This window comes from Anomaloglossus baeobatrachus, chromosome 6, assembly GCF_048569485.1.
Source record: "Anomaloglossus baeobatrachus isolate aAnoBae1 chromosome 6, aAnoBae1.hap1, whole genome shotgun sequence".
Classification (NCBI taxonomy): Eukaryota; Metazoa; Chordata; class Amphibia; order Anura; family Aromobatidae; genus Anomaloglossus; species Anomaloglossus baeobatrachus.
In genome coordinates, this window is record NC_134358.1 from 548,216,681 (window position 1) to 548,231,314 (window position 14,634).

The 14,634-nt window shown below is 48.0% G+C and overlaps 2 protein-coding genes across 3 annotated transcripts in view; one reads left to right on the forward strand and one right to left on the reverse strand.

Annotated features, from left to right (window-relative positions):
* RBM48 (RNA binding motif protein 48) overlaps positions 1–14,634 on the reverse strand; it is a 115,167-nt gene that overhangs the window by 77,418 nt on the left and 23,115 nt on the right. The window lies entirely within an intron of this gene.
* Positions 1–14,634, forward strand: part of PEX1 (peroxisomal biogenesis factor 1) — a 95,044-nt gene that overhangs the window by 46,630 nt on the left and 33,780 nt on the right. For both annotated transcript variants that reach the window (XM_075315653.1, XM_075315654.1), the window contains exons 13-17: positions 1,482–1,636; positions 10,594–10,783; positions 10,945–11,111; positions 14,109–14,243; positions 14,355–14,419. In XM_075315653.1, the coding sequence (XP_075171768.1) occupies positions 1,482–1,636; positions 10,594–10,783; positions 10,945–11,111; positions 14,109–14,243; positions 14,355–14,419 (712 nt within the window). The remainder of the gene's footprint in view (positions 1–1,481; positions 1,637–10,593; positions 10,784–10,944; positions 11,112–14,108; positions 14,244–14,354; positions 14,420–14,634) is intronic.

The following is a 14,634-nucleotide window of genomic DNA, read 5'->3' on the forward strand; positions in this document are numbered from 1 at the left end:
CACTGGTTTGCTCTGTAGTGAGCACTGGGGTCCAGCATTCAGCACCCTCCTCTGTTACAATTTTGGTTCGGTTCTGGTTGAGGTACATGGACTTCAATGGGAGATATGGTTGCATAGGATAACAGCCGTAGACCTCCAGAAATGAAATGTAATGAACCTACACAGTTAGGCTATGTGCCCACGGGACATTGTATCCACGGATATATCCGCAGGTATGTCCGCAGGTTTCCCGCAGCTGATCCCCGAGATCTGCAGCTATCCATTGCTGCGGGATTCCAGCGAAATAGCTGCGGTAAACCTGCGGACATTCGTGCGACTTACCTGCGGAAGTCCCGCCCTGTATCTCCATAGTGGAGGAGCGGGATTTCCGCAGGAATAATTGACATGCAGTTATGTGTGACTGCGGGGCATCCGCAGCGTATTCTGCAGCCGCACATTATCCTATGGGACATGGGGAGTGCTGTGTCCATGCACTCCCCATGTCCCATAGGATAACATGGGGAGTGTCTGTACTTGCTTAAACCTGTGGATTTAACTAGAAAATCCCAGGTTTTCCACGGCAAAATCCGCGGGTACAGAGTCTCGTGGGCACATAGCCTAAGGGATCATGAGCAGAGTTGGTCGTGCAGTGCAGACGCGGTGTCAGGAGAGTAGTCGGGCTATACAAGGTTAATTAGTGGCAATGTAGAAGAGTTGGGCATGCGGTACAGAGCCCGGTCCGAAAAGAAGTATTCAGAGAACAATCTGGGTACAACAGTTTTGTTTCAGATTAAGTACAAACCCATAAAGCAAACCAAGAGAAAACAAAAGCAAGGAGATCAATGTGTTTCCTCTGCAATCCCATACCACATAGTGTCACAGTCATGGTGAAGTTTAATAAACTTGAATTTGCAATAAAGTTTATCTGTCAGCAGGTTTTTGCTACCTCATCTGAAGTAGGCAAAGAGACCCTGAATCCAATGACGTATCACTTAGATTACTGGGTGAAATGGTTCTGAGACAAACAGAGTTCTAGATTTAGCAATGCAGCAGAGCTGAGAAAGCTGCCCCCGCCCACTCTAGGCTCTCTATGTGCAATGTCTATAGACAGTGAGATGCCAATCCCAGTAGGGGGCATGCCAGACTACCAAGCACAAGCCAATGTAGTCCAGCAATGATAATCTCCTGGTGCTAAAACAAACATAGCAGAAACCTTGATAACAGAAGCATCACTGAAATCTGAGTTTTAACGCCTACAGCATGCTGTCTTCAGATTACATAGCAAGATTCGCTGTAACTAAATAAATGATGAAAGAAAAAGTTAAAAAGAAAGCAAAAAAAACAAAAAGCAAAACAGAAACCTTTTATGCATAATAAAGTAATCCTGTACCATAAATAACAAAAAAATGGCAATATTATAGGTGTTTCCATCCCCCAATAAAAAAAACATACAAACTATGTGTACCCCATAAAGAGTACCATTTATGGTTTGTGTATTTCAGTTCTGAAGGATCTAATGAAGGAAATAATCCGGATGGAGACACAGATCACCGTCATCGCAACGAGCCAGTCTGAGCACTCACTAAATCCCATCCTGATTTCATCGCAGGGAGTTCATCTTTTCCAGTGCCTTAAATCCATCCAGCCACCAGGACAGGTAACCATAGTGGTCACTGAGCTCCGCGCCTGGTGGGAGTAACTCTGTTTCGTGCAGTCAGCCTGTATACATTATGTATATATTATTCTGCTATATCAGGCAGAAGAATATATCTTTAGGATATGACTGGGCACTGTGTTAGGTAACGAGCAGCAGTGACACGCACACGTCTGCCCTGCTGAAACCCCAAATGATCCGCTGGAATCTAATATATAAAGCTGAGTGTATGTGTGTGGTGTCCGCTAAAGGAATCCGCACCGTCTCATTTACAATCATGAAATTTTGCACAGACGCCTCATGTGACTCAGGGAACGTCGTAGACTATGTTTTGACAGGAAAATTTAACCCCGCGCTTTACAGTTACGTTCCAAAAAACCAGCCTCCACTAAAGTGAATGGAGCCTGGAACTACAGGTTATTATTAGCAGCTGTGATTGTTTGCTATAGGAACAAAATAAACTGTTAGTATAAGAAGCTTTATATGTGAGGTAATAAGATGTCGGTGGAAGACTGATAAACAGAGCCAGAAAGAGACAGACAGAGAGAAAGACAGACAGAGAGACAGACAGGGAAAGAGACAAATAGACAGACGGTGAAAGAGACAGACGGTGAAAGAGACAGACGGTGAAAGAGACAGACGGTGAAAGAGACAGACGGTGAAAGAGACAGACGGTGAAAGAGACAGATTGGGGAAAGAGACAGACGGTGAAAGAGACAGATTGGGGAAAGAGACAGATTGGGGAAAGAGACAGATTGGGGAAAGAGACAGATTGGGGAAAGAGACAGATTGGGGAAAGAGACAGATTGGGGAAAGAGACAGATTGGGGAAAGAGACAGATTGGGGAAAGAGACAGACGGTGAAAGAGACAGATTGGGGAAAGAGACAGACGGTGAAAGAGACAGATTGGGGAAAGAGACAGACGGTGAAAGAGACAGACGGTGAAAGAGACAGACGGTGAAAGAGACAGACGGTGAAAGAGACAGACGGTGAAAGAGACAGACGGTGAAAGAGATAGACGGTGAAAGAGACAGATTGGGGAAAGAGACAGACGGTGAAAGAGACAGATTGGGGAAAGAGACAGGCAGACAGGGAGAGAGAGACAGACAAAGACAGATGGGAAAAGAGACAGACCTTGATACAGACAAACGGGGAAAGAGATAGAGAAATAGACACCAACAAGGAAAGAGACATACAGAGACAGGCAGACAGGGACAGAGAGACAGACGAAGGCGGATGGGAAAAGAGACAGAGAAATAGACACCGACAAGGAAAGAGACATACAGAGACAGGCAGACAGGGAAAGAGACAGATCGGAAAAGACACAGTAAAGAAATGGAAAGAGACCGACGGGGAAAGAGACCGACGGGGAAAGAGACCGACGGGGAAAGAGACCGACGGGGAAAGAGACCGACGGGGAAAGAGACCGACGGGGAAAGAGACCGACGGGGAAAGAGACAGACACACAGAGATAGAGAGACAGACTGATACAAAGACAGACAGAAAGATAGAAACAGACAGAGACATAGACACAGACAGACAAGGAAAGAGACAGACAGACAGCGACTGGGAGAGAGACAGTTACTATCCCGGGCAACGCCCAGGTACTACAGCTAGTCTGTTATAAAACCTGGTAGTAAGTCTTACATTTCCCTACAGCACCCCCACAGGAGAAATGAAGTATTACATTGTGCTCATTCATATCAATGGGATTTCAGTATAATTCTGGATAGAACAGATCATCCAGCGTGAGAGGCGCTCGCTATAGCCTCTCGGGATTGTCCAGGGAATATAAATTACTCTGTAAATGCCCAAGACTCATTATAAAATTGCTGAGCGAGCATTTTTGGTGTGTCAAGGATGGTAAAAGGAAACACAAACCATCACAGAACGGGAGCCGCGGAGATCAGTGCAGGCGAATATCACACATTTCTATTCTCTTGAACACCTTTCATAATTCTTTGTTACGGTATAAGACAATGGGGTTGTAAAAAATGATATACAGTGCATGCTAGTTGCCACAGGACAAATTGGGACTTAAAAGATATGCACACCTTTGAGACTTTTTTTTTAACTTAAATCACTGTATTTTGGGCTAAAATTAATTTTTGTAATTGTATTCCATCCAAAATTTTGCACTGTTTGGCTTATACAAGCTCTTTGTTTTCTTTGTCGCTCCATTGGGAGACCCAGACAATTGGGTGTATAGCTTCTGCCTCCGGAGGCCACACAAAGTATTACACTTTAAAAAGTGTAACCCCTCCCCTCTGCTATACACCCTCCCATGCATCACGGGCCCATCAGTTTTTATGCTTTGTGTTGAAGGAGGCACACATGCACGCAAGCTCCACAAGTTAGTCGGCAGCAGCTGCTGACTATATCGGATGGAAGAAAAGAGGGCCCATTACAGGGCCCCCAGCATGCTCCCTTCTCACCCCACTCTGAGTCGGCGGTGCTGTTAAGGTTGAGGTACCCATTGCGGGTACACAGGCAGGAGCCACATGCCGTTTTCCTTCCCCATCCCTTACAGGGCTCTGGGTGAAGTGGGATCCTAAACGGTCTCCAGGCACTGGGACCGCGCTCCCTCCGCAGCCCCTGGGGGAATCTGCTGGACAGGAGCCCGGGTATCGTCAGGGACATGGACCTGCTACTCTGAGGTACTCTGTGTCCCCTTGGGGACGGCGCATAGAGCGCCTGTTTGATACACGCTGCAGCAGCTGCTGGGTGTGTTGGTGCGCCGGGACTACCGCGCTGGCCGCGCTTGTTTGCCGGCCGCGCTTATAACTCGAGTCCCCGGCTTTTGCGGCCTAGTGCCGCATATTCCCGCCCCCGGGCCTGCCAGTCAGGAGTAAGGGCAGGACGCTGCACGGAACGTCAGCGCTGAGGGCAGGAGCATACTTTGTATCCTCCTCCCCCCTCACTGTGCACAGTGGGGCACCAGATTCCCGCACTTTTTAGTGCACGCCCACGGCTCCCTCTTCCTCACAGAACGCTAGCAGCCATTACTAGCAGCAGGCTGACGCTGGGGATCTTCAGAGACGAGCTCCAACAGCGCTGGGAGCCCAGGCAGGGAATCTGGTGGTCACACAAACGCTGAGGGCGGTCGGTAAGCAGCACCTGTTACGAGGTGCTTGCTCCCCTGGGTGCAGAAGTGTATATTTATATCCATATTTTGTATACATTTACTCTGTACGGCCGCACGGTTGCCTTGGCTATATACCCTCTCTGATTGCTCTAAAAGGAGACAACAGCATGTCGTCCGAAAAAAGCAAGGGTGCCAGGGCACAGGTTTACTTTGCAACCTGTACCTCATGTGCGGCTATGCTACCTGCAGGTTCCATCTATCCTCATTGTGTGCAATGCTCGGCCCCTGTGACACTCACTCAGCCGGAGCCTTTGCCACTAGTGGGACCCTCGGCCCAGGTGGAACAATCGGCTGCCACCGTCCAGGTGACAGGGACAGAGTTTGCAGTATTTGCTGACAAACTTTCTGAGTCTATGGATAGATGGTCTGCTAAGATTCTAGAGGCTTTGCAGTCCAGACTAGTAATACAGATCCCGGGCACTGTTGAATCATTGTCCCTCAGGCCCCCCTAGGTTGGAGCAGCAAAGTGCTCCTGGGGCGACTCATAGCTCCCACGGTGAGGACTATGACACGGACCGCAGTCCCAGGCCAGCTAAGCGGGCTCGCCGGGAGCGTCCCTCGACTTCATCACAGTGTTCAGGGGCTCAGCATGAGGAATCTCTGGAAGATGAAGCGGAGGTGGCAGATCAGGGCTCTGATTCTGACGCCGCTCTCAACCTTGATACACCTGAAGGGGACGCCATAGTGAACGACCTTATAGCGTCCATCAATCAGGTGTTAGATCTTTCTCCTCCAACTCCTCAGATTGAGGAGTCAGCTTCTCAGCAGGAGAAATTCCATTTTAGGTTTCCTAAACGAGCACGGAGTGCATTTCTTGATCACTCCGACTTCAGAGATACAGTCCAGAAACACCGAGCTTTTCCAGATAAGCGCTTTACTAAGCGCCTTAATGACACACGTTATCCCTTTCCCCCTGACGTAGTCAAGGGTTGGGCTCAGTGTCCCAAGGTGGATCCTCCAGTCTCCAGACTGGCGGCTAGATCCATAGTTCCAGTGGCAGATGGTGCATCACTCAAGGATGCCACTGACAGGCAGATAGAGCTCCTGATGAAATCCATCTATGAGGCTATAGGCGCGTCTTTTGCTCCGGCATTTGCAGCCGTATGGGCACTCCAAGCTATCTCAGCTTGTCAGTCTGAGATTAATGCAGTTACGCGTGCCTCTACTCCACAGGTTGTGTCCTTAACCTCTCAGGCGTCGGCATTTGCGTCCTACGCCATGAATGCTGTCCTGGACTCTGCGAGCCGTACGGCGGTAGCATCTGCCAATTCGGTGGCAGTCCGCAGGGCTATGTGGCTACGTGAATGGAAGGCAGACTCTGCTTCCAAGAAGTTCTTAACCGGTTTGCCATTTTCTTGCGACCGCCTGTTTGGCGAGCAATTGGATGAAATCATTAAACAATCCAAGGGAAAGGAATCGTCCTTGCCCCAGTCCAAACCCAACAGACCTCCACAAAGGAAGGTACAATCGAGATTTCGGTCCTTTCGGACCTCAGCCAAGTCTCAATTCTCCTCGTCCAACAGGCCACAGAAGGGTCAGAGGAACTCTGACTCATGGCGGTCTAAGTCACGGCCTAAAAAGACCGCCGGAGGAACCGCTCCCAAAGCGGCCTCCTCATGACTTTCGGCCTCCCCAAACCGCATCCTCGGTCGGTGGCAGGCTCTCCCGCTTTTGCGACGCCTGGTTGCCACATGTCCAAGACCGATGGGTGAGAGACATTCTGTCTCACGGTTACAGGATAGAATTCCGCTCTCGTCCTCCGACTCGTTTCTTCAGAACATCTCCGCCCCCCGAGCGAGCCGATGCTCTTCTTCAGGCAGTGAGCACTCTGAAAACAGAAGGAGTGGTGATCCCGGTTCCCCTTCAGCAATGGGGTCAAGGTTTCTACTCCAACTTGTTTGTAGTGCCAAAAAAGGACGGATCTTTCCGTCCCGTCCTGGACCTCAAGCTGCTCAACAAACATGTGAACGCCAGGCGGTTCCGGATGGAATCCCTCCGCTCCGTCATCGCCTCGATGTCCCAAGGAGACTTCCTAGCATCAATCGACATCAGAGATGCTTATCTCCACGTGCCGATTGCACCAGAGCATCAGCGCTTCCTGCGTTTCGCCATCGGGGACGAACACTTTCAGTTCGTGGCGCTGCCCTTTGGCCTGGCGACAGCCCCTCGGGTCTTCACCAAGGTCATGGCAACAGTGGTAGCGGTCCTGCACTCGCAGGGACACTCGGTGATCCCTTACTTAGACGATCTCCTGGTCAAGGCCCCCTCTCAGGTGGCATGCCAACACAGCCTGAACATTGCTCTGGAGACTCTCCAGAGATTCGGGTGGATCATCAATTTCCCAAAGTCAAAATTGACTCCGACCCAATCGCTGACATATCTCGGGATGGAGTTTCACACTCTCGCAGCAATAGTGAAACTTCCGCTGGACAAACAACATTCACTACGGACAGGGGTGCAATCTCTCCTTCGAGCCCAGTCGCACCCCTTGAGACGCCTCATGCACTTCCTAGGGAAGATGGTGGCGGCAATGGAGGCAGTCCCATTTGCGCAGTTTCATCTGCGTCCACTTCAATGGGACATTCTCCGAAAATGGGACAGGAAGTCGACGTCTCTCGACAGGAACGTCTCCCTGTCTCGGACAGCCAAGGCCTCTCTTCAGTGGTGGCTTCTTCCCACGTCTTTGTCGAAGGGGAAATCATTTCTGCCCCCATCCTGGGCGGTGGTCACGACGGATGCGAGTCTGTCAGGGTGGGGAGCGGTCTTCCTCCACCACAGGGCTCAGGGTACCTGGACTCAGCCAGAGTCCTCCCTGCAGATCAATGTTCTGGAGATAAGGGCAGTGTATCTAGCCCTAAAGGCCTTCCAGCCATGGTTGGAGGGCAGTCAGATCCGAATTCAGTCGGACAACGCCACGGCAGTGGCATACATCAACCACCAAGGCGGCACACGCAGTCGGCAAGCCTTCCAGGAAGTTCGGCGGATTCTGCTGTGGGTGGAAGCCACAGCCTCCACCATCTCCGCAGTTCACATCCCGGGCGTAGAAAACTGGGAAGCAGACTTTCTCAGTCGCCAGGGCATGGATGCAGGGGAATGGTCTCTTCACCCAGAAGTGTTTCAAGAGATCTGTTGCCGCTGGGGAAAGCCGGACGTCGACCTAATGGCGTCACGGCACAACAACAAGGTCCCGGCATTCATGGCACGGTCTCAAGATCACAAAGCTCTGGCAGCAGACGCCTTAGTTCAGGATTGGTCGCAGTTTCGACTGCCTTATGTATTTCCTCCTCTGGCCCTACTGCCCAGAGTATTACGCAAGATCAGGTCCGACTGCAGCCGCGCCATCCTCATCGCCCCAGACTGGCCGAGGAGGTCGTGGTACCCAGATCTGTGGCATCTCACGGTGGGTCAACCGTGGGCACTGCCAGACCGTCCAGACTTACTGTCTCAAGGGCCATTTTTCCATCTGAATTCTGCGGCCCTCAACCTGACTGTGTGGCCATTGAGTCCTGGATCCTAGCGTCTTCAGGGTTATCTCAAGAGGTCATTGCCACTATGAGACAGGCCAGGAAACCAACGTCCGCCAAGATCTACCACAGGACGTGGAGAATCTTCTTATCCTGGTGCTCTGATCAGGGTTTTTCTCCCTGGCCATTTGCCTTGCCCACTTTTCTGTCCTTCCTTCAATCCGGATTGGAAAAGGTTTGTCGCTCGGCTCCCTTAAGGGACAAGTATCGGCGCTATCTGTGTTTTTTCAAAAGCGTCTAGCCAGGCTTCCGCAGGTCCGCACGTTCCTGCAGGGAGTTTGTCACATAGTCCCTCCTTACAAGCGTCCGCTAGAACCTTGGGATCTGAACAGGGTGCTAACGGCTCTTCAGAAACCACCTTTCGAGCCAATGAGAGAGATTTCTCTTTCACGCCTTTCGCAAAAGGTGGTCTTCCTAGTGGCAGTCACATCACTTCGGAGAGTGTCGGAACTGGCTGCACTGTCATGCAAAGCCCCCTTCCTGGTGTTCCACCAGGACAAGGTGGTTCTGCGTCCGGTTCCGGAATTTCTCCCTAAGGTGGTATCCCCTTTTCATCTTAATCAGGATATCTCCTTACCTTCTTTTTGCCCTCATCCAGTTCACCAATGTGAAAAGGATTTGCACTTGTTAGATCTCGTGACAGCACTCAGGCTCTACATTTCAAGCACGGCGCCCCTGCGCCGTTCTGATGCGCTCTTTGTCCTTGTTGCTGGCCAGCGTAAAGGGTCGCAGGCTTCCAAGTCAACCTTGGCTAGATGGATCAAGGAACCGATTCTTGAAGCCTACCGTTCCTCTGGGCTTCCGATTCCTTCAGGGCTGAAAGCCCATTCTACCAGAGCCGTAGGTGCGTCCTGGGCATTGCGGCACCAGGCTACGGCTCAGCAGGTGTGTCAGGCGGCTACCTGGTCGAGTCTGCACACTTTTACAAAACACTATCAGGTGCATGCATATGCTTCGGCAGACGCCAGCCTAGGTAGGCGAGTCCTTCAGGCGGCAGTTGCACACCTGTAAGAAGAGGCCGTTTTTTCGGCTCTTTTTATCGAGGTATTCTTTTACCCACCCAGGGATTGCTTTTGGACATCCCAATTGTCTGGGTCTCCCAATGGAGCGACAAAGAAGAAGGGAATTTTGTTTACTTACCGTAAATTCCTTTTCTTCTAGCTCCTATTGGGAGACCCAGCACCCGCCCCTGTTCCCTTCGGGCTGGTTGTTCTTTTGTGTACACATGTTGTTCATGTTCATTGTTCTTTGGTTCATGGTTCAGTTCTCCGAACATCCTTCGGATTTAATTTACCTTAGACCAATTTATAAGTTTCCTCCTTCCTGCTTTGGCACCAAAACTGAGGGGCCCGTGATGCACGGGAGGGTGTATAGCAGAGGGGAGGGGTTACACTTTTTAAAGTGTAATACTTTGTGTGGCCTCCGGAGGCAGAAGCTATACACCCAATTGTCTGGGTCTCCCAATAGGAGCTAGAAGAAAAGGAATTTACGGTAAGTAAACAAAATTCCCTTCTTCTTGCAAATTGCTGGATGCAGAATGAGTTAACTGAGGATCCATCAGTGAGCTCATTCTGACAAGGAGTTTTGTAATAATATAATAGTTTTTATTCACTTATATAGCGCTATTAATTCCATAGCACTTTACGTACATCAGCAGCAATCTTTATATTTATATAGCGCCAACATATTCTGCAGCGCTTTACATACATTGGCATCACTGTCCCCATTGGAGCTCACAATCTAAATTCCCCATTTGTATGTCTTTGCAGTGTGGGAGGAAATCCATAGAAACAGTGCGAGAAAATACAAACTCCATGCAGATGTTGTCCTTGGTGGGATTTGAATCCAGGACCCCAGCGCTGCAAGACTGCAGTGCTAACCACTGAGCCACCGTGCTGCCCACTGCACTTTTAACTTCTTTTTTAACTGTTCTGTGCTGATGTGTGACCACAGACCGCATCAAAATTGAGCTGAGCATTGATGTGGTCATAAACCATCACAGAGGAGGTCAGAAATGACAGATTATATAGTTACAAGTACCCGCCAGAACAAGCTCACTGATTGATCCTCAGTTTACTCATTCTGCAGCTAGCAATTTGCAGCCTATAAAAGCTAAACGATGCCAAATTTGTAACAGAACTCATATGTAAAAATTTAATTTTAGCCCAAAATGCATGCATTTAAATAAAAAAAATAGGTGTCCATATATTTTTAGTTGGGTAAATGTAAATTGCAGATGATCTCCTAGATTTATTGTTTCTAATTCTGTACATGACATGTTTGTTCTCCAGAAGGAGAGATCAGACGTCTTGCGCTGCATTGTGGAGAACAGACTTTCATGCGAAATCTCTCGGTTTAAAGACCTCGATCTCCAGCACCTCGGAAAGGAAACGGAAAGTTTTGTGGCCAAAGACTTTGTCATGCTCGTGGAACGAGCCATAGAATCCAGCGTGGCTACAAGAAAGATCTACACTAAGCGAGGTGACGTGGCCCTTCTCTTCTGCTTCATCCCCGCCATCTTCGTTCGGATTCTTACACATTTATTGAATATATAACCTAATATAAACCTACCCCTAATGTACCGTACTTCTCACATTTTATATCTTTTCCTTATTAATTGCTTTTTTTATTGGATATTTTAGATTTAATTTTGGCAACGTCAGATTTCCAAAAAGCTCTTAAAGGCTTCACCCCCATATCCCTGAAGAACGCCAGATTGCACAAGCCAAAGGACCACGGCTGGAACATGGTGGGAGGGTTGCACGACGTACGACAGGTTCTCAAGGACAACATCGAGTTACCAGCCAAGGTGCAGTCACAGAATTGTAACATATCACGCATGTCTTTCTTTATGTAACAGTGGGCTTTTTCACATGTATGCAAAAAATATATTTAATCGGTCACTACCTGTCACGGTTGACAGACAACCTTATGGTGTCCGGCTGCAAAAGGTCGCTGCGTTAATGGACTTTTGTGTGTCTTCTCTGTTAGGGGTTACTCTTTCCCCTTTAGGACCCTGCCTATATCTTTTCCTTTCAGCTTCTAATCATTATCCCTCTGTGTCTTTACATACCTGCATTTCCCCTTGGTATGTTGCTGGTGATAGCGTTAGTTTCTATATGGTCCTGATGGCAAGCAGTCAGCTTGTAATCATATGGAAAAACGTTGTATGAGGCTGTTCCTCTCCCCAACTCATCTTGGAGATGAGTTATTAGTTTGCTTTCAACAGTTTGTTTTCCCTTTGTCTTCTTTGGGACTCAGTGGTGTTGACTAGTGCTCATTCCGCCCGTTCATTACCTAGGGCCCAGCTCAGGGTCAGCCAGGACCAGGTATCGCACAGGTGCGTAACTTATCTAGGGACGCTCACAGAGCCAGGGTCAAGTGGAAGGTTTTGTTAGGAATCACTATCTCCCCCTCCCCTAGGCATTGGCTTTCCCTCTTCCTATCCCTCCCTTTTCGCTGGTCTCTCTGTATTTCCTCATACCTAGCCTGACACTGCGCTTTAACCAACTTTGCATAAAACAACACTATAAGTGAAGATAAGAAATTTAGGAATTAGAAAAATCTGCTTCTTTTTCGACTTATGAGCCTCTTCTTCTCTCCCCACCTCCTAAACTCATTATTGACTCTGAAATACAGCTAAAACAAGTCAGACTGTCATCTTACTGAGGGATCAGATTACAGCTTATGGAGAGGGAGGGATGGGAGAGGAGGGAGGAGTAAAGTGAGAAAAGTAAGGGTAACACAGAGGTACAATAACACACAAATTATGTGACTGCGTTCCAGTAAGTGTTTTATCTCACATTATTACTGGATTCACTGCTAGACTGCTTAGTGTTGCTGTATGTATGTCCATTATGCTTCTGCTGAATGTTGCTAAATAGAGACAATAGAGAATGGGCAGATACTTGGCAAATGAGATTTAATGTTGATAAATGTAAAGTAATGCACCTAGGACGGAGTAATCCTATAGCTGCGTATACATTAAATGGAAGTAAACTCGGGACTACAGAACAGGAGAAGGACTTGGGTATTCTCATTACAAATAAGCTGAGCAGCAGCACTCAATGTCAGGCAGCAGCTGCTAAAGCAAACAAGATTCTAGGGTGTATAACAAGAGAGATCAGATCCCGTGATCCCAACGTATTGTTACCCCTCTATAAATCACTTGTAAGGCCACATCTGGAATATGGGATCCAGTTTTGGGCTCCACATTTTAAAAAGGACATTCAGAAGTTAGAGTCAGTTCAAAGGCGGGTAACTAGACTACTACAAGGAATGGAGGCCGCCGGTATGATGAGTAATGGAGGCCGCCGGTATGATGAGTAATGGAGGCCGCCCGTATGATGAGTAATGGAGGCCGCCCGTATGATGAGAGGAGGAAAAAGTTAGATATGTTTAGCTTAGAAAAAAGACGTCTCAGAGGAGATCTCATTTATATGTATAAATACATGTGTGGTCAATATAAAGGACTGGCACATGACTTATTCCTCCCAAAGACAATACTAAGGACCAGGGGGCACTCACTGTAAGTGGAAGAAAAGCGATTCCGGCAGCTAAATAGGAAAGGGTTCTTTACAGTTAGAGCAGTCAGACTGTGGAATGTCGACCACAAGAGGTAGTAATGGCAGATACTATAACAGCTTTTATATCAGGGCTGGAGGATTTCCTCAGTACACAACATTGTTGGTTATAAATGACTTTGTGACCAAATTTAGAACTGGTGGAGGAAGGGTGAACTAGATGGACCTAGGTCTTTTTTCAACCTTAGTAACTATGTAATTATGTAACAAGAAAGCAGGAATTCCTCATGTCAGTGTGTGCTGTGTATGTGAGACATCATGGCAGGTAGCCTCATTCCAGAACTGGATTCACAGCTACACAACTCAATACTGCTGTATATTGTGCTGCTGCGTCTTAATATGAGGTACATAGATAGAAGAGAACAGGAATCCCTCATGTCTGCATGTGCTGTGTATAGGAGACATCATAGCAGCTAGTCTGACTCCAGAGCTGGAGGCACAGCTACACAGCTCAGTACTGCTGTATATTGTGCTGCTGCTTCTGAACATAAGCTACATAGAGAGAAGAGAGCAGGAATCCCCCATGTCAGTGTGTGTGCTGTGTATAGGAGACATCATGGCAGCTAGTCTCACTCCAGAGCTGGAGGCACAGCTACACAGCTCAATACTGCTCTATATTGTGCTGCTGCTTCTGATCATAAGCTACATAGAGAGAAGAGAGCAGGAATCCCCCATGTCAGTGTGTGTGCTGTGTATAGGAGACATCATGGCAGCTAGTCTCACTCCAGAGCTGGAGGCACAGCTACACAGCTCAATACTGCTCTATATTGTGCTGCTACTTCTGATCATAAGCTACATAGAGAGAAGAGAGCAGGAATCCCCCATGTCAGTGTGTGTGCTGTGTATAGGAGACATCATGGCAGCTAGTCTCACTCCAGAGCTGGAGGTACAGCTACACAGCTCAATACTGCTCTATATTGTGCTGCTGCTTCTGATCATGAGTTACTTAGAGTCATGAGAGCAGGAATCCCCCATGTCTGTATGTGTGCAGAGTATGGGAGACATCATAGCAGATAATCTGCACACACCAGCTCAGAGACAACTGAAAATTACAGAGAGAGGCTGCAGAGGAGAAAAGTCCAGGATACAAGTGATCTAATGGACAGGAATTCTGTTATTTTTCATGTACACACGAGAGATAATTGTGTATGTACAGTTGAATTTATAGGTATGCTTTAAAAAAAATATTCTCAGAAATGTAAATTACTTTTTTTTTTTTATAGTATCCAGAATTATTTGCAAACCTTCCAATCCGACACCGATCGGGGGTGTTGCTGTATGGGGCACCGGGCACTGGGAAGACACTGCTGGCTGGTGTTATCGCTCATGAAAGTGGGATGAATTTCATCAGCATTAAGGTAATCACTGTGTTTTGTGGCATAAACCCCGAGCATTGCACGCCACTGTAATGTCACATATCGGCTCTGTCTATGGGAGCAAGTCAAGACATTTCATTCTGTGTCCTCTAGGGTCCTGAACTTCTCAGTAAATATATTGGAGCCAGTGAGCAGGCGGTGCGGGATGTCTTTACAAGGTAATATTATCTATATGATGATTTTTTTACAATGCAGTGTAATGGGAAATTACTATTCTGTATGAAGGGCTATGTGGGGCCCATTATTCTGTATGGAGGGCTATGTGGGGCTCATTATTCTGTATGGAGGGCTATGTGGGGCCCATTATTCTGTATGGAGGGCTATGTGGGGTCCATTATTCTGTATGGAGGGCTATGTGGGGCTCATTATTCTG